Source organism: Barbus barbus, assembly GCF_936440315.1.
Source record: "Barbus barbus genome assembly, chromosome: 32".
NCBI classification, from domain to species: Eukaryota; Metazoa; Chordata; class Actinopteri; order Cypriniformes; family Cyprinidae; genus Barbus; species Barbus barbus.
The window spans coordinates 26,966,465-26,987,430 of record NC_136760.1 but is presented as its reverse complement, the minus strand read 5'-3'; the positions used below and the strand labels follow the sequence as shown (position 1 = coordinate 26,987,430).

At 35.4% G+C, this 20,966-nt stretch overlaps 1 protein-coding gene across 4 annotated transcripts in view; it reads left to right on the top strand.

Moving 5' to 3' along the window:
- Positions 1-20,652, top strand: part of LOC306852164 (paired box protein Pax-2a-like) — a gene marked incomplete at both ends in the record, with an annotated part of 32,311 nt that extends 11,659 nt beyond the window's left edge. The window contains 5 exons of one of the 4 annotated variants that reach the window (XM_079388831.1): positions 7,510-7,685; positions 12,167-12,281; positions 17,969-18,070; positions 19,502-19,588; positions 20,534-20,652. In XM_079388831.1, coding sequence (XP_079244957.1) covers positions 7,510-7,685; positions 12,167-12,281; positions 17,969-18,070; positions 19,502-19,588; positions 20,534-20,652 — 599 coding nt within the window. Of the gene's footprint in view, positions 1-7,464; positions 7,686-12,166; positions 12,282-17,968; positions 18,071-19,501; positions 19,589-20,514 lie in introns of all 4 variants that reach the window. The other 3 variants (XM_079388830.1, XM_079388833.1, XM_079388832.1) reach the window with 3 other exon arrangements.
- Positions 20,653-20,966: the final 314 nt, after the last annotated feature.

Sequence of the window (20,966 nt, the reverse complement as noted above, 5' to 3'; positions counted from 1 at the left end):
TCAAAATATTGAGAAAATGTAAAGCCTTTAAATTTGTCCAAATGAAGTTCTTAGCAATGCATATTACTAATCACAAATTAACTTTTGATATATTTACAGTAGGAAGTTTACTAAATATCTTCATGGAACATGATCTTTGCTTAATATCCTAATGAATTTTGGCATAACATTTATTTATTTAGTCATTTAGCAGACACTTTTATCCAAAGCGACTTACAAATGAGGCCATAAGAAGCAATCAAAACCAACAAAAGAACAACAATGTGCAAGTGCTATAACAAGTCTTGGTTAGCCTAACGCAGTACAGATCATTTTTATTATTATTTTATTTTTTATAAAAAGACATATAGATAAAATAAAAATAGAATAGAGAGTGCTAGAGTTAGAGGGTCAAGTAAAATAAAATAAAAATCAATAATTTTGACCAATACAATGCATTTTTGGCTATTGCTACAAATATACCCCAGCGACTTAAGATTGGTTTTGTGCTCCAGGTTCACATATATCTTTACTTTATTGCAAGGTGATAAGCTGACAACTAGAAAAGTGCAAATTCAAATGTTCATTATAACTGGAGGGTTGCAATTCACATACTATCCATTCTAGATAGTATGCAAGATTACAATTAATATGCCTAAACTTTAACTTTCAGTTATAGTATTGAAAATAGTATGTCAAACATGCACAGATGGTAACCTTTGCAATGGTTTATGCTTTTTAGGCTAGTTTTGCCAACAGCAAACCACTAGAAGTGGAAATGTTGGTTCTTTTTCAGGTTTTTCATGTAAAAATTTGGACAAAACTTTTCATTAAGGTAATGAGTTTCACTAGACGCTTAGATGCAAATGCAAATGGTACATGAAAGTGTCTTTATACCTTTGTGCAGTTTTACTACACTCTCAAAATATGGCAAGTATATACTTTTATGTCTGTAGTACAAGTATTCAAATTGACACCCATCCTAATTTACTTTTATGCAATAAACAGTTTAGGTACTGTATTGGTTTGCCACTTGGAAAGTCATGTAAAATCTGGGTCCTGTAGCGGAGACCCAGTTTCTCTCTCTCTTTCCCATGGGGTCAGGCCCTGTGGGTGTGAATCCTGCGGCGTTATGGAGTTGCTTATCTGCTCTGAGAGAGTGCGCTCCCTCATTACCTCAGTCTTAATACTGACTCACGTCAAAAGGAATCCACTCCACTCAGTTGCAGATCAATACCACAGCAGCAGGGCAGCACACATCGCAACTGTGGCTCCAGGTGAAACCATTACATAAGCACTAATAATGGGCAGTGTGGGGAAAGTTACTTTTAAAAGTAATGCATTATAATAATGCATTACACCCTAAAAAAGTATCTAATGTCAATAAATGGGAAAACAAAGTAACTGGCTGTTACTTGTTTGAAAAAGAAATTAGTAAATTAAAAAGTAATACATTACTTTACTAGTTACTTGAAAAAAAAAACTGATTTGAAAACACTGCCTCATTCTATGACGACAGATACCCGTCGACTGATCCAATGCGCACTTTAGTTTGGTATCCTAATAGAAACAGGGCAAAACTGAGAAAGAGAGTAAAATGCAAATGTTAATGAAAAAAATATTAAATTTTGTCATTTTGCATGGTGTCACAAACCTGTATGAGACACAAAAACAAAAGCATTACCATAATGGAGACTGAGCTCCATTAAATTATCATAAAAGTAGTTTATATGACTTGGACACTATATAAAAAGTCTTCTGAAGTCATACGAAATCTCATTTGTACTTCTGCATATGCAAACTTGAATATACATGGACAAAAAAAATAGATTTGAGAGCTTTTGTAGAATGCAAGATTTCCAGCCGGTAATTTTTGTGTCTTATTCTTTTCACAAAGCATAATATAACTTCAGAAGACTTCACTCTCCCCTTTCAAAAGGTACACATTTGTGACCCTAAAGGGTCCATTTTAGTACATTAAATGTACATATTTATAACTAAATGGTATATATTAGTGCCTTTTTAAAAGGGTAACTCCCCAATGACAGCTTTTGTACCTTTTTTCTTCAGATTTTCAGGTTTTCAGAACAGATTTTGCTGTAATATAATGATGTTGGTTCCTGGTCACAGTAGGAGTCACATGTGGATTCAGTAGTCGATTTTCTCTAAGCAGCTGAAGCGTTACGTTCATCGCTCCTGCCAAAACAACAGAGGAAGCCAGCGCAGTAATGGGCGCACATGTGCATGTTGCTCATCCAGTGAGTGGGAAGCTGTTGTCACTGGTGTGAATGACAAATGCAGTTGTATTGATCAGGTTTGTGGCCCAGGCTCCCTAATGGCACCTAATTAATGACTTCATTTGCCCCTGCGCCCGATACAGCAAATACCCACTCCACCTCAAGGACCCCCATGGGAGCTGTCCAAATGGAGCGCCTGCTCAGGAAAATGCAGCTTCAACAGGCCGAAGGGGGAAAAACACATGGCTAAGTCTAGCATCACTGTTACTATTGCTCAGAGACTTGAGGATGCCGTTTCGGCTAGTGAGCAGCTGCAAACCCCATATCAGCAGGCTAAAAAATGCAGAACATCTGATCAACTACATTGGAAAACACTGAGAGCAACAGAGAAACAAAATGTAATACTATGACAACTACAAAGAGCACACTAGTTACAGTATAGCAACACGCTAACAACCAACTAGCTCACCCAATTAATCATATAGCAATGCAATGCATCGCCCACCAAATACCCAAGTAATCATAGGTATTCTATGCTGTGCTTAGAGCTTAACAGCTTAACAAAAACCTAGAACACCATAGAAATGGCATAACAATGTCCTAGCAACTATTTAGAACACCCTAGCAACAACCTGACAACTGCCTAGCTCACCAATCAATCGAATAGAAATGCATTGCCCACTAAATATCCCAGAAATCACACAGAAACAGGTTAACTGCCACATAGAACACCCTAAAAATGGCATAACAATATCCTAGAAACCATTCAGAACCCCCTAGAAACACCCTAAAAACCACCTAGCTCACCCGATCAATTGTATAGCAGTGCATTGCCCAATAAATACTTGAGAAACAGGTTAATAGCCACCCACAACACTCTTGTTTTGCAAGCTTCAGAAAATGTAAAAATCTTGTGTAGACACACACGCATGCACAGAGAGAGCAATGTCCAGTGTGTGTGTGTGTGTGTGTGTGTGTGTGTATGTGTGTGTGTGTGTGTGTGTGTGTGTGTGTGTGTGTGTGTGTGTGTGTGTGAAAGAGCCTGCTGTGCAGAAAGAAAAGGTCACCGTGACAAGCGCAGTGGTAATAACCAGCTGAAATGGTGCCATCAGACAGACATGATTGATCAATTGAATTCAGCGGCAGTGAAAAATGTGCGATCAAGAAGAGTATTATAGACACGATGAGCTGGGACAGGATACTCATCAAGACTTCATTCCAGCCTGAGCCTCTATCACTCCATCTAGCCATCCCTCTCTCTTTCTCTTTCAATCCCCTCATCTCTCTTCTCACTGATTCTTGAGTACTGGAACAAAATGGACAATAATTTTTTTTTTTAAAAAGTTAATGTAGCAAGGATTTTTTTTTTTTAATGTTCAGTGATAATCACTCGTTTGGGTGCAACCTTCTGTTTTTCTTTGAAAAAAGACTCATTGGACTACATTAAAATTACAGAAATTATCCAAATTGAACAAACTTTTTTTTGATGAAATATATATTAGCATTTTTTTATATATAAAAGTAGATAATAGCTCTGACAAAAAATATATAGAGATAATAAAAAATATATATACTACAATAAGATTTTGAATGTTTTTGAAAGAAGTCTCTTATGCTCACCAAGGCTGCATTTATTTGAGTAAAAATACAGTAAAAGCAGTAAAATTGTGAAATATTACAATTTTATTACAACTGTTTTTAATGTGAATATATAGTAAAATGTCATTTATTTTATGAGTTCAGAGCTGAATTTTTCAGCATCATTATTCCAGTCTTCAGTGTCATATGATCCTTCAGAAATCATTCTGATATGCTGATTTGTGTCAATGTGCACACACGAGGAGGACACAGGAACACGCAGACGAGGATGTAACTCAAATAATATAGTCTTTACTTCAAACATCAAGGCAAGGCAAGGCTGACACAGACAGGAACACCGGGGAGTAACGAGTAGACCAGACCCAATCAAACTGAACAGACAGGACTATAAATACACAGGTAAATCATAGATAACGAGACAAACACAGCTGGACAAGAATTAACAAATGATCACATTTAACAAGGACAGGAAACAAACCAAATATGGAAACATGAGGCGGGAACACATGACACACACGACAGATGACTGACAATTTGCTGCTCATGAAACATTTCTGATTATTATCAATATTGAAAACAGCTAAGCTGCTTAATATTTTTGTGAAAACTGTGATAAAAATTTTCAGGATTCTTCTTGATTAAAAGAAAAAAAAGGCATTTATTTGATAATGTATTTACATCATTTTGCTTAATGCCTGAAGAATAAGGGCTTTTCTTTTTCTTAGGTCATCTTTTTCTCTCTCTTTCTCTCTTGAGTCAATCAATAGAGGCAGAGCATGTCATACATCACAGCGCCTGTGGGCCGCACAGAGGACATAATATGCTGCGAATGTAGAGTGACAGATTTGTAAGGGAGACGCGACTTTCCAGAGAAGGTGGGATGTGAAGATATTTAAAGGAGCTCTAAAGCGTTTTGCAGGGTGAAAAGGAGAAGAGAGAGAGAGAGAGAGAGGCAGTCTTTTACTCTGCACAAGGGTAATCAGGTCAGAGGAAAACCAAGAGAAAGTGCTGTTTGTGGAGCGTTGTTTAACTGGTAAAGAGATTGAACAATAACAGCAGGTTTTCTTCAAGTGTGTGTGTGTGTCAGGTTCAGAGTAAAGAGGTCTTGGAGAATCAAATCAGTGTTGCACACGCCTGGAGAAAACGAGATATGGGCATACAATGCATTGTGCACATGTACATGCATACAGCTAATATAGGCCTATACGTATATGTGATATGACTGATGATTTTAGATAACATTAACATATACATAACATTATGTATTTAATTTACTCTATTACAAGACTTATGTCATGGAAAGTGTCCTAATATAGTTATTTATTTCCTGGCAATTTAATTACAATGGTATAAATGCTAAATAGCATGTGTACTGTAAATGCCTATTATTAGATAATCTAGAGAGCCAATACAGAGCCAGGTCTTACGTCACAATAGTTTCATGTTTTGGTTCACTAGCGCGGCACAACAGGCTTGTTCGATGTGCATCATCGCCACACAGACCGATCGATCGATCGACACACAACAAACTAAAGCACCGTGAGAGCGATCCAAAAGCATAAAGAGCAGTCTGCTTTCCAGTCGCTCCCACAGCACCCCGATGCCTCGCAACGAACGGTCCATCCTGAACAAGCCTAAAGAAACTATCAACAATGGTGGACGTTGCGTTGCTATTGATGTTCATGGCTTTGCGAACCTACATCGGCATCCAAACACGGTGAATCAAACGTGTTCGCGTTTAGCTGCTATTTCAAATAATATAACTAGTATATTTCAAATACTAGTTATAATATAACTAGGCTCTGGCTCCGAACCAGCACTGGAACTGCTTTGGTGGAAAAGGGGTATTAGTGTGCTATATCTTTTCTAACTGATCCGACTTATGGTTTTCATAAAACTGAAGATTAAAAATCATAAAAATCCCATAGACTTACATTGACGGAATGTTCAGATGAGCCAAGACTATTCAAACTCCAGCCGTCAAAATTCAAATGTAAACAAACTGAAGCCCATTAGATTCAATCAGACTTCCCTTCTATGTACTATTTCTAACACATTCAAACTCATTTAAACTCATCTAATATTTCTAATCTATCTATCCTAGCAACATGCTAATCATGCTAGAAACATACTAACAACATGCTAGTAGCATGCAAATCATGCAAGCAACATGGTAATCATGCTAGAAACATGCTAGTAACTTGCTAATCATGCTAGCAACCTGCTAGTCACTTGCTAATCATGCTAGAAGCATGCTAGTGACATGCTAGTAACTTGCTAATCATGCTAGAAACATGCTAGTGACATGCTTTTAACTCGTTAATCATGTTAGAAACATGCTAGTGATATGGTATTAACTTGCTAATCATGCTAGCAACATGCTAGTAACTTGCTAATCATGCTATCAAAATGCTAACGACATGCTAGTCGCTTGCTAATCATGCTAGCAACATGCTAGTCACTTGTTAATCATGCTAGCAACATACTATTCATGCTAGAAACATGCTAGAAACATGCTAGTCACTTGCTAAATATGCTAGCAACATGCTAGTAACATGCTAATCATGCAAGGAAACATGCTTGTAACTTGCTAATCATGTTAGCGACATGCTAGTAACTTGTTAATCATGCTAGAAACATGCTAACAACATGCTAGTCACTTGCTAATCATGCTGGCAACATGCTAGTAACAGGTTAATCATGGTAAAAACATGTTAATCATGCTAGACACGTTATCAACATTTATCAAAATCTAAATGTTCAAACTTCAGGCTTTTACAACTACTTTAAACTTTCAGGCTAGGCTTTCTCAAGCCAACCTAAAGTCTGTCTTGACAAACTTTTTTATCTAGTTATAATAGTGTTCTCGTTATAATGTTAGGTATATGGCAGTCCCAGTCATGAATGAATGTAGAATATTAAACTATGACAGTCATAGTTATTAATATTTTACATTCATTGTGGTTTGTCCTGCTGCGCTGAAGGGATAATCACCCTATACTACAATGAAGCGCTTTACTGCAGCGTAACTCAAATGCATCTTATACGAGATAAATAATATATACACGATATACACATAAACCAGCTGAAATGTTTTGAAATCAGTATGTTGTACCCTACCTGATAAAAAAAAAAAAATCCAGTCTTTCACATGCCTGTGTCAATTTGAGTCATGTTAAAGATTTAAATCCCTGCCGCCAAGATCCTCTGTCGGTCACAGATTATGGAAAGTTAAACTTAAATCTATAGGGTTGGTTGGATTTATTCACGCATGTTAAAATATTTATTTGAAGCTTCTTTCTTTTCAGATTCTTATTTACAGCATTATTTTAATAGGCTGTATATTAACTTATTGGGAGAAAACTGGTAGTGATCATAACACCTGTGAATATTCGACTGTGAGATTGCGGGTCGAATCAGGCTCCTCCTATCAAAGCATCGAATCATCGACTATTCGGGGGCACCCCTACTTTGGTTTTATCAGATGAGGGACATTTGATCAACTATCTTGAGTTTAAAGTACTTGAGTAAAACAGTGGAGGCCTCTGCTCTCTGTATGAGGAAAACTCAAACGATCTGAAACGTGACCTTCACTCATTTGGCTCAGAAGATCCTCACTCAGGTTCTAGAATATTCTTACAGCATGTAGCTGTTGTTGAATGCTGGAGTTTAAGGCTGTTTTCTGTGTCTGCAGATGGTTCTGAGGGTTCAGTGCAGAGCAGTGATTCTCAGGGCAGCGTGGAGAGCCTGAGGAAACATCTGAGAGCCGATGCCTTCACCCAGCAGCAGTTAGAGGCCCTGGACCGAGTGTTCGAGAGGCCGGCATTCCCAGACGTCTTTCCCACTTCTGAACACATGAAACCAGAGCAGGTGAGTGACATCACCATCTGTAGCTGGGAAATATATTGATGTTAGACCTGTTTATCCTTACAAACAATACAGTGGCAATACTATGGTAAAATATGATTTTTTTAATGGTTATGCTCAGCAAGCAAATATACAGTAATAACAGTAATATTATAAAATATATTATTACAATTTTAAGTGACTGGTTTCTATCTGAAAATATTTTCAAATGTAATTTATTTCTATGATGCAAAGCTGAATTATCAGCATCATTACTCCAGTCTTCTGTGTCACATGATCTTCAGAAATCATTCATGCTGATGTTGGGCTGCATTGTTGTCAGTTATTATTGATGCTCAATTATTAATCATGTTTTTTATTAATATCAATATTTAAAAAATGCTGCTTAATATTTTTGTGGAAACTGCTACGTTTTTTCAGGATTCTTTGATCAATAGAAAGTTCAAAACATTTAATTAACAGAGCATAAATATTTTTACTATCACCTTAATTAATTTAATGGATCCTTCTTGAATAAAATTTTAATTTCTCTTTTTGTAAAAAAAAATAATATATTTTTTAAATATAATATATAAAACATAATATATTTATATTATTAAAATATAATATATATATATATATATATGTTTGTGTGTGTGTGTGTGTGTGTGTGTGTGTATATATATATATATATATATATACATATATATATATATATATGTGTATATAATTTATTTCCATCTGTAAATCATTACATCTATACTAGCAACATATTATATTATACTAGCAATATGAAAGATTACCTGGAAGAATAACATGGTGTTATCATGGTAAATGTCCTTAAAAAAAGACTAAATGTCTAAGGTGTTAACTTTGTCTGAACAGCCACAAAAAAAAAAAAGTTCAACATGATTTCTAAGCTCTGTAGTTAGCTTAGAAATCATGTTGAACAATTTTTTTTGTTGTTGTTCAGACAAAGTTAACATATTTATGGTGTGCTTCCAATGCTTTTTCTTTTACGTCTGTGTGTGTATAAATAAACGTGTTCTTTATCAGTAACTGCTGGTGTTGTTTAGCAGTAAGAGCAGAACTCCCTCCATTTATTGATTTTCTGATGGAAATAAAAATACATTCTCATGAAAAACAACACGAGATGAGCTACCACCCACTCAGCGGCACATGAGAAATGATGTCATTTCCTGTACGGCTCCTTCATAGCCGTTTACAAAATCACTCACAAAGCAACAATGTTAGCAATTAATAACACATGCACACACAAACAGCAGCATATGAAAGCCTTTATGTACAATTTCGTATTAAAAGTGTTGGATTTATTATAATGGATAACCTTTATTTACTTTCATTAGACTACTAAACAACAAGTGACGAGCGAGTCGGAGCCATAAAGCAAAGGGAACGGCCTAATTGAGTTCATTTTAATTTGGGTGCGATCGGGAGACATTACTCCGGCGATTAATCAGGCCGACAGCACTCACCTCCAGAAGAAGGCCTAATTTGCAGCTAATTACAAAACTGATTTTCACTGCAAGATCAATACCGAAATGAATTGGAAATGACTCGCAATCACAAAGGCCGTCAAAGAGGGTATTAAAAAGGAGGGAAAAAAGACGAAGGAAACACGGAAAGCCTTTGAAGGAAAAAATGGGCGAACGGAGCGCTCTAGAAAAATCAGTTTTAATTTAAAGCAATATTAATCAGACTATTTTCTCCCTTCATAGACCACTTTACTTTCTTTTTTTTCTCCTTCGCTATCCCTAAACCAGACCACCGTTCTATTTTTGTCTCTCTCTCCCTCTATGTTGGGCTATTATTTAATGGCTCTGTTCCAAACGAGCTGCCTTGCTGTCTACTGCCTACTTAGGTAGCTGCCTTCTAAAGAATCATGATTACTGCAATGGAATCCTATAACTGGCCAGTCTGAAATCCTCTACATGCCTGCATCTAAGGCTAGCACAATTCATGTGAAATGCATGTTTTATTATAGATCATTGATACATATATAATATATATATATTTTTTTTTTTAGTTAAAATTGTACTATTTTGTTGTTTTATTATTTTTATGTATTTAAAAATATATATATGTCTGTATAATTTTATTATTATATATTTAATTTTAATTTTAGATTAGATTAGATTATTATTATTATTTTAGATTTAGATTTTTACATTTTAATGACAGGAAATGAAAATGAGAAATGTTGCTTTAGCAATTGCCGAAGTTACATTTTTGTAATATTTTTCTTTTCATTTGTTAACATTTATTTTATTTCTCATAAAAAAAGTTTGTGTGTGTGTGGTTTTAATTTGAGTTAATTATAATATCCCTGGTGCATATAACTCACATAATTCAGTGTTTTTTCCACCTCATATATTTTTTTCTTGTTGAAAAGCCTGTTACATTTATAAATAAGTAACATTATAAAAGTAAATGTAATTTTCGAATCATGTTTGTATTTACTTTCGTTTATATTTTATGTGCCGTACAACTAGCGCTCCTCATGTGAAGCTGTCAGTTTTAAAAATTACAATTTGTTTTTGCTTTTTTTCTAATTGTTATAAAAATATATATTTTTTGGGTTCTGAATAAATTATGTATGTGAGCTCAGTGATATATAAATATATAAATATATATATATATATATATATATATATATATATATATATATATATATATATATATATATATATATATATATATATATATGAGCTCATACCAATTTTATAGATTTTCTCTGAGCTTGTCGTAATGCATTGCCTTGATAGCCCGTCTTCAAATTTGATCAAAAGAACAAATCTTACCTTTTGAAGCAGCTTTTGATTTCCAGAGCGTGCCTATGATGCCTAAAACACTTCCTACATAGGCAGCTGACTAGGTATTGGAGCAGAGCCAGTGGTTTGGTTGTGTTTAGAGGCATTAAAAAGCCATTCTGGAGATGAATGAGATAGGCTCTCCTCCCACACTTCTGCCAGCCATGTGCTCATCCTTTTCACTCTTCCCTCCATCTGCATGAGAAAAGCCTGTTCTGCTCCACGGCCTCCGCCGAAAAGAGCGGAACATCAGGCAGGGCCGCCGCAAACAGTTGTAGCCCACAATTAGAGTTTATCTGTGATAGAGACAGACATGGCTGGGGTCAGGGGCCTCCCAGTGACACACACACACACACACTTATTCTGGACAGACATTCTCAACATGCAGACGCCGGAAGTCTCATCTCATTAAATAACAAAAGAGTTAAAAAAGAAAAAGAAAATCCCCCCCCCATCTGCTGACACGGTCTGGGGAGCATGTCTGTAATGGAAGGGGGTTGTGAAAATCATAAATCTTATCAATGCAATTTCCGAAGCGGGGCCTTGCAACTATAAGTGATTCAGCAAAGGCTAAAACAGCACTTCAGAAATTATCATCTTATTTATAAAATGAGGTGGACTAATCAAAGTCTCAATTTAAATTCATAACAACAACATGTCATCATTTTTACTTTCTAGAAAACTAAAAGGTGTTTTGCCAATGGGAAACACAACCGCCTCAAATGATGGCTTGTTGAAGCAAAGTGAATTTGTTTTATAAGACAAAGAGGATGCATATATTATATATTATAAGAACAAATATTTCAGGGTCTTGTGAAGGGTTGCAAGGATTATCATTAACAAAAATTATTAAAGACATAACTTTAGCTGGAATAAATGAAATATAAATATTAGATAAAAAAATACCTAAATAAAAATTAGAAACTGATGAATGAAATAAGTTTGAGAAAAAGCACTAAAATTACTAACTGAAAATAATAATTAAAAACAATGAAATACAAATACAAATACAAAATAATAAAAACAATAAAAGCACAAAAAAATTAAAATAAAAATTAAAAATGAGAAATGTTGCCTTGGCAAATGACTGAAATAAATCATAATAAATAAATAAATAAATAAAAACTAAAAGTTAAGTGAAACTAATACTTAAAATAAATAAATACTTAATAAATAAAATTTATAAATAAAAATATTACTAACAATATAAGTGAAAATTAAAAATTAACATATAAAAATATATTTAAATGAAAATGCTAATTCTAAATATTAATAGTATATAAATAATACTAAAATAACAGTTACTGAGACAAAGTACCAAGTACTCAGACCAACCTTAAGTCTTTGATATTCTTGTCTGTAGATATGGTTCGAGTATCTCTCTCAGTGTAAATCTGTGGGATTGTCATATGTATTTTTATATGGTCAGGAAATAAACAATTGACGATGAGAAAATAGTAATAGCAATAACATATGTAGGTAAATAAAACAAAAAACTAAAATTAAAAATGCAAGAAAGAAGAACATTGTGAGGGGGAAAAGCATGAAGCATAACATAAGTGAGTTTTAGTTTGATTTGAAAGAGGAAAGGACAATAAATGACAGATGAAGTCTGTCTGGTATATACAGTGTTAAGCGATGCTAACGTGATCTTGATGTTGCTCTGGTCTGCAGGCGAGTGAATACAGCCTCCCTGCATTAAACGCAGGCCTGGATGAAGTCAAACCAAGTTTATCCTCCGGCACGACCTCTGACCTGGGCGCCAGCATGTCACAGAGCTACCCTGTAGGTAAGATCACATGATCTGTGCCATTCGTGACCATTCACCCCCTCACATTCAACTCAAATAGCTTATTAGTTATGAAGAATACAAACTCTCACACTGTGGCATTGTGCAGTTATAATAATCAGTGTTAGTTCTGGCAGGTCACATTAGTCGAGCTCGCGTCTAGCTGACTCTCAGCTGATCCATGTCTACCTATAGGGATAAGACACCTATCACAGCACTCATATATAAGGTCCTTCAGTATTATCACCAGTTTTCACGTTGCTCAATAGCTAATTACCCTCCCCCATCCCCAGCTCCTCCTCTCGTCAGTCAGGATTCGGCCTTCTCCTTTGAATCAGACTAATTTCTAAAATGTTACCTTAAATTATTGAACTTTTATGATATCTGCAATACATTTATGTTGGCTCTTTTCTGTTTCTGCTGAGGGGTTATCACTGCTCTCCTTGCTCCTATCTATGCTAGGCTGCATGGATGCGCAGGGAGTTTTTGCCCAGAACTGAACCATACCTCCAATCCAAACCATATGCTAATTGTCAGTCGTCTTTGACGATAGTGGTCCTGACTGATATGCTTTTTAAATCTTGAAAATAAAACTGGACGCAAAGTCAGTTTATCTATATGTATGAATTAGATGTTCAGTTTTAAAACTTGCATGTGTAGTGATATTGGTCTTATAACAAACCTAATGAAACCAGCTTCAGACTAACGAGCTGTTGCACAGTGGATGTTTTTTCCTTAAATGCTCTACCACAGCGCTGAGCTTCAAAATGATATCAAATATTAACATTTACATAAATGCATTTGCTCATGGCAGACAGGGAACGTGGGGTATTTGTTTCTCTGTCTCTCTCTCGCTCGCTCGCTCGCTCTTGTTAATAATAAATGATGGGATGGTTAATTAAAACGTAGTGTGCTTGTTGTGCCAGTTATTGATGTGAAATGTGTGAAGTTTACTGACAGTTTTACGATCGTCTTCAGGTCAAAGATAAATATACACCGCTTTTATTAAAATTCACATAATTACGCAAAAGCCATTACAGCCATCGCTGTGTGTGTTTGGCTGATGACTGAGAGAGAGAGAGAGAGAGAGAGAGAATGTGGGTTTGTAGTTGGCAGACTGATTATCTGTTCATGGTGGTTTCACGTCACAACAGATTTGTGTGTTGTTTATATTAATCAGGTATGAATGTAATAATCAGGTTAATGTGTCATCATTTACTCCACCATCATGAGTCCCAAGCTCAATCCACTTTCTTTCTTTTGTGGAACACAAAATGAGATGTTATGAAGAATATATATGAAAATGAAAAATATGTGACAAAACCACCTTAAAAAAATAGTCCATATGACATGCATACGTTTTGTATATGGGATTCAGAAAAACCTCAGGAAGAGTACAAAAACACTCTGTAGTACTAAATGTGAATGTATTCCAGTTTAAACATGCATGATAAACTTACCAAATAGAAATTCTGAATCAAAACCAAAATATTTAAATGATTTCCACTGGTTAGGCTGAGATCCAGTGTTCAGATGAATGGTTTCCTTAACGGAAAAGAAACACAGATTACACTCATCCTCCGTGTTTTCCAACCCCAATTATAATGCCCACAGTTATTGATCTTGTTGATTTTATGCAAGGGTATTTGCATAATCTATTAAAAATGAATGATTCATGAAGCAGTCGGTGCCAGAGGAGATGAGGGTTCTTGGCGAACTGTGAATACCTCACAGATACACATCTTTTATGTTCTCGGCTTGTCCTATTAAAAATCCTTACTTCCTGCAAAAAAAACAAAAAAAAGGAATAATAATAATAAAAAATAAAACAACATTTTACATTTATAGGACTTGTAATTATTAAATTTATAGTAAAATATATTGTAAACTTTATTAAAATATTTAGTAAAATATATTATTGTCCATTTCAAAAGCTTTAGATCTGGTTTACTGCTTCCACTGAACTTTGTCCAGTTATATGGAAAATGCTGCTGGAAAATGCAATGAATTTTTCTCCTTAAAAGAAGCAATAGTTTCTCTCTCTCTTTCTTTCTCTCTCCTGACAAACTGGCTATCCGTGCCCACACCTGAGGGCACCACGCTCCTAGTCACACAAATTAATGCTTATTCCATCTTCACAAAAAAACAAGCTAACCTTTGAGCACACATTTGATAACGAATGACTTTCACCGTGCATCCAGGGAATTAGGGCAATTTGGCTCTCCAAACATCCTTTGCTTAGTTGTAATTAATTAGGGTGCCTTGTTTTTTGGCTGGTGATAAATTGCTGCATCCTGAATGTAGAAAATAGAGGTCAAACGCTTCCCGTAGCCTCGTTGTTGGAACATTAAGGTGTCCCTGTCATGGCAAATTTAATTCATCGATGTTGCAGTTAATGTTTGCACTCAACCCATTTGACTTTTTCCAGATAATACTAAGGTCACCCTGATTTTCAGCAAAGAGGTTTAGAAAATTCAATAGGTGTTATGTGTTTCTTGTCTGTTAACAGATTACTATTAGTCTAGCCATGTAATTTCTCAGTATTTCATGAGTCAGAAACATACTCAAGTATTCAAACGAGTGCTCTTGTTTGAAGAGAAAATGAACTATAGAAGAAAATATTTCATTTAATTTGTTGCATCCTGTGGCAATTTTGAGAATGCAATGCATAGTTACAGTATGTTGCATTAAAAATTAGTGGTGTCTTTATGACCACATCAAACGGGAGACGTTTCAGACGCGCGCTCTAACTTCGCCTGCGCGCCAGGCGCGAGTCAAACCAGTGTGGAAAAGATACTGTTCTCTTAGCGCGCGCTCTTCAAAAACAAGCACAAAGGTGCCGGCGCGCGCTGTAGCTTGTATCATTTCATATCAAACAGCAAAAGAAACTACGTGCACGCAATGCCGTAGTTATGCCGTCAGTTAAGGCATGAAGTTACCAAAAAGGAGATTAAAGCTGCCTTAAAACTGTGTGCATGCATGCAATGTGTTATCTATATATGCGTCACATTTAAGAACATGTCTCTAAAATGGTTTTAAAAACTGTCCTAAAGTTTTTAAAACCCCAGCACTGTCTCCCTCATCTAAAACACCCGCTCCAACTCGTCCGCTCATTAGTAGAGACTTTAAGACCTGAATTGGGTCAGAAAAGGTAAAGAGATTTGTGAGAAAATAAGATGCATGTCAGATCCGCGTCACGTTCAGCAGCAGCTTTTAAAGCAATAGCAGGCAAATAAGCTAATAACCAGCTGCTGTGATGTCTATTAATCCAAGAACAAAATAAAATAAAGAGCAAATCAATAACTTTTATAGCTTTAAGGGGTTAATCTATATTTAATTTAGAATTTAGTGTTTGGTAAATTTTTCTGTATATTTCTGCAGAAGGGCACAGAAATATGTAATTTATTATAATGGGTTCATGTGAAGATTGTTTTAAGTTCACTTAAATTAGAAGTTAAGTCTAATAAATGTTAAAATTGATAGCTCTCAATTATACTGTAATGCTGAATGGCTACAGTCAATGGTTAAATATTAAGGGGAAACAACAATTTTATAGAGACAGCAGTAGTATTGATATCAGTGATGCTGGCCTTCAATCATAAAAAAATATGCCATTAAAGAAATATAAAAAATATACTGTCTTTATGTTGTTTGTACATTGTACATTTGAAGATTGAATGTGAAATTATCGATTGACAGCACTATTAAAAATCAACATAGGCTCATTGGAAATACATACCTCTACCTACATTCTGCAAAACTCAAAAAACGTACTTATACATACTAATCGCTGCAGTTTCCAGTTGAAATGAACCCTAGAAGCTGTAAAACTCCCACAACTTGTTTTGCTTTTCACACAAAGTATGATTTGCAGGTCCACAGTTTCGATTAATAAAGCCTAATTTTCACATAATTGCATGAGGAATATTATGTTATGAATCCAAAACAATTTTAACATACTGTGAGATTTGAAAGCAGATGCATTGGAAGGTTAGCGTCACATATACTGCTTCATATGCATGAGTTTTCTAATTCAGTAGGTTTGCTCGGTAGCTCACCCGATTCAGCATTGCACTTGAGAGATGAAGAGCTTCGGTATGAACCCCGTGAAACTACGGTTCAACAAAGCAGCTCAAATCGGCTGCATCAACAAATGCATTTTTCTGTCACTTTTGCATTTGTTAACGCTATCGGGTAGGTTTAGAATTGGGTTTGGTGTAGGGGATATTTCTAACACTATACAGCATTAACTTTTAGCGACACTCCTCGGATATTTGAATTATGAACCATCACACAACGTACCTGAACCTCTAAAAGTATTTAGAGGCACATATTTCGGGTTGTTAAAAATGGACACTAACAAGCTGTCCATTTAAATTTTCTGAATTTGCTGGGGTTTAATTTGCTGAAAATTTACTCAGCTAAGATGTAGATTAGTTAGTTTGTTCATCTGGAAAAATTTAGCACTAAATCACTCAGTCTCAGCAATGAATCCTCTGCAGTGAATGGGTGCCGTCAGAATGAGAGTCCAAACAAGCTGATAAAAACCACAATAATCCACACCACTCCAGTCCATCAGTTAACATCTGGAGAAGGCAAAAGCTGAAATAAATCCATCATTAAGATGTTTTTAACTTCAAACAGTTGCTTCTGCCTAAAATCCACAATCAGGATATGGATTTCTCCTGTGAAAATGTGTCTCTCATTCTGACGGCACCCATTCACTGCAGAGGATCCATTGTTAGTGATTCAGTAACTCATCTATTTCTTGGATGGCATGAGGGTGAGGACAATCTCTGAAAATGTAAATTTTTTGGTGAACTACTCTTTTAATGATTTGTAATATCCATTTTGTTTCAATAAACAAATAAAAAATGATGATGCTTTTGTCAGATTTTTGTCTTGTTCAAGTGCATTTTTAGCTGCTGTTTAGCCTTTGCACTGTGCTGCATGTTTTTTTCTGCTCATTGGCAAACCATCCTGGTCCACACAGGATTACACTCGCTGAGCTTTGATGGACACTGTCCTGCTCATTGGAATTGAACCGGTGGCCAAGTTTCCCCCAGCGTCCCCAGTAAACCCTCCACATCTCCCCCAGCCCCCCTTTCCCGAACAAAAACATTAGTCTGTGAGGGGTGTCAGGCTTCAGCGCTCGGCTGGGCCAAGGCTTCATGGCGTTGGGTAGGACAGTCAAGCGTCAGCCCCAATTACTGCTCTGAATGTGGAGCTTCTTAGGGCCAAGAAGAGACATTGACTGTTTAGCGGAGGCCGGTATGGGCCGGTCGGTTTGACCCTGCTTACATCTGTCCTCAAGAATAAATGCTTTGATACACAGTGTTTCTGCAAATGTAGCTGCTGTGTTTCTGTCTCATACCAAAAACAGATTCTGTACTACAATACAAATAAAGGAACCAGAAAGAGTTTTTTTGCATTGATGCCATAGAAGAACCATTTTAGGTTCCGCAACCTTTCAGTAAACAATTCTTAAAAGAACAATTATTTTTATTACATTTTAATAATCTAAAGAGCCTTTTTCCATTATAAAGGACCGTTTGTCCAATGGAACGGTTCCATGGTACTCTTTATTTGTAAGAGTGAAGTTCAAAATGAATTTTCAATCTATTGAGAATCAATTATTGTTTATGGCTGGAACAGAAAGTGAGTGTTGGTGTGATTTATGTGTGCAGGTCGGGATATGGCCAACACAACCTTACCCGGATATCCACCTCACGTCCCACCCACTGGGCAGGGCAGCTACCCAACGTCCACACTGGCTGGAATGGTTCCTGGTGAGTATCTCGAAACAGAAAAAAAAGTGTTTGCAATTTCAATTAAATTTAAAATGACAGTATTTTTATAAGTACTGCAGCTGCTCAAGACATTATTTTCTATTTTGCTCTTTTGAACTTTCTATTCATCAAAGAATCCCAAAAAAATATGAATCACAGTTTCCACAAAAAAATTAAGAATGTTTCTTGATGTTACCCGAGGAGCAAATCAGCATATTAGATTGATTTCTGAAGGATCATGTGACACTGAAAACTGGAAAATTCAGCTTTGATCACAGAAATAAATTACATTTTAACATATATTCAAATAGAAAACACTTTTTTTATTGTGATAATAATATTTCACAATATTACAATTTTTACTCTATTTTTGATAAAATAAATGCAGCCTTGGTGGGCAGAAAAGGTGTCTTTCAAAATTTTTTAAAAAATCTTACAAATGCCAAACTTTTGTATAGTGTAGCTGTCTAAGTATATTAAACTGGAATACAATGCAAAGTATTTTAACATAAAAAAATTACAAATTTAACCCAAAAAACAAAAAAATACAAAATTAATTATTTCATCATTTACTCGCCTTCCACTTGTTTTAAATCTGAATGAGATTCATTCTTCTGTTGAACACAAAGGAAGATATTCTGAAGAATATTGGTAATCAAACAGTTGCTGGTAGCCATTGACTTCCATAGTATTTTTCCGTCTATGGAAGTCAATGGCTAACTTCTCTACACTGATGAAAGCTTAAATAATAAAATATTAGATTGGCTTACATTTATGAAATGACCAGACACTGATACCAGTCTGACTCAATAAAAGAAGTCCCGTATTGTTTACAGCAGCCTGCAGACATTCACAGGAGCAGCATTTCACCGGTGTGTGAATGCAGGAAGCCTTTAACTATAGACCATCAAACCACAATTGACTAAAGAATTAACTGGTCCAACAGATTTCCAGACGAAAGGCATTTTGTGATCAGTGAGCTCAAACTAATTCGTAAAATGTGGTTCGATCTTGCATTAGTTTTAGCTGCTCCAGGTAATAAGAGCAGCAGAAGCAGCTCTCTGCAGATGTGCTGCTTCACAGAGAGATTTACTGACAGCCCTCAATGCGGCCGGCGCATATAAAAACACCTCTTTATTATCCCATAAAAGAGAAACAGCGCTGGACCAACATTGTTCAGCACGACGCTCAGACTTTCTTCCTGCACAATCAAATTACACAATAGACTAGAGAAAGAAACGTTATAGAAGGAAGCAATGCAGTAGTGTAGTCAGTCAGCAGGACACAATGGGTTTGAGAAATCAGACATTACTAATCTATATTTTGACATTTTTCCAAAAAGTTTGAATTTTTTATCAGATTTTCAACAACTGCGATGTAAAATGTATGGTGCATTATTATTTTAACATGAATGTCTGTGTCCCATTTCAGGGAGTGAATTTTCAAGGAATCCCTACAGCCATCCACAGTACACGACCTACAATGAAGCCTGGAGATTCAGCAACCCAGCAATACTGAGTGAGTGACAATATCTAACTAACCGTCTGCCTCTTACAGAAATGTACCATGGTGAACATAGTTTCGGTCTAAATATTATAGGACTAGTATTTGTTACAAACAAACAAACAAACAATAAATAAATGCAATTAAAAATTAATAAATATTTTTTAAAAATTAAGTTAATTTTAAAATATTACTTTTATGTGTGTGTGTGTGATATACATATAATTTAAAAATAAATGAATACATATAATTCAAAATGCAAACAAACAAACAAATAAATAATAGAAAGCTGTAAACTGTAATCACTTTAACTGGTTAACTGTCTGTTGAGAGCCAGAGATTAATTAACAGTCCCTTAAGATTTAAAAGAAATTAATGCTAGATAATAATTCATTAACAGTACCATTAATAGATTTTTTTCTGATTTTAGCGGTCCAAAACGTCAGAATCTGCTACAGCTTTTCTCATTTGTGACTTTTTGTAGAAATATGCATTGAATCTTTACCAATAATCATTATGTAATTAATGTAAATGCAGTAACAATTAGTCGTGAATGTTTTAGTGCACAAGCTAAATGTTGTCAGCATCCAAATATTAGCTGAAATCACATGTTATATATTTGTGTTTTCTGTAAACAACATGATAAAACTATTGCAATTGTATTCAAATATTCTCCCAGTCAATTGCATAATAAGTTCAATTTAAATGGCTTGCAATTCATCTTGGGTGAAGTTTATTATATGCAACCATTTCCAAAATTGGTATTATTGTAATTGGTGGAATTTGCATTAGTTGTTGTGAAAGCAAATCCTGGAAGTACTGCCATTCAATAACAATATCATACAATATGATACTTAAAACAAATATGCATTTAATAAATGAATATGTAGCCATTGTCGTGGTATATTGAAATGGTACATTCCTTTCTTATTAACTTTCAGGTTCCCCCTATTATTATAGTGCATCCCGAGGCTCCGCCCCCCCAACTGTTGCCACTGCCTATGACCGCCACTAGTTACCACGGAAACCAAATTAGGCGGCACACCCATGGACTTGGACTTCATATTCTGCCAGTGTGAGCAGTGCAGCTGATTGGACATCATGCGGTCACATGATGAAGAACAGGCCAATCAGGAACAAAAACATCTCAATGAAAATTCAGTCCCAACAGGCTCGACAAACGAACAATAAATGTATATCTCAAAGACTGAGGGTAAATATGATTTTTAAAACGGAATTAACATCTGCTTTTTTAAATACTTTTATATTTTGTCCTCTCATTTATATTATTCATCGGTATTCATACTTTAAGTGCTTCTGGCATATATATGTATTGGTTTGTTTGGATAGACACTGAAATGAATCACATCAACGGTTGAATTTTTTGTTTTAA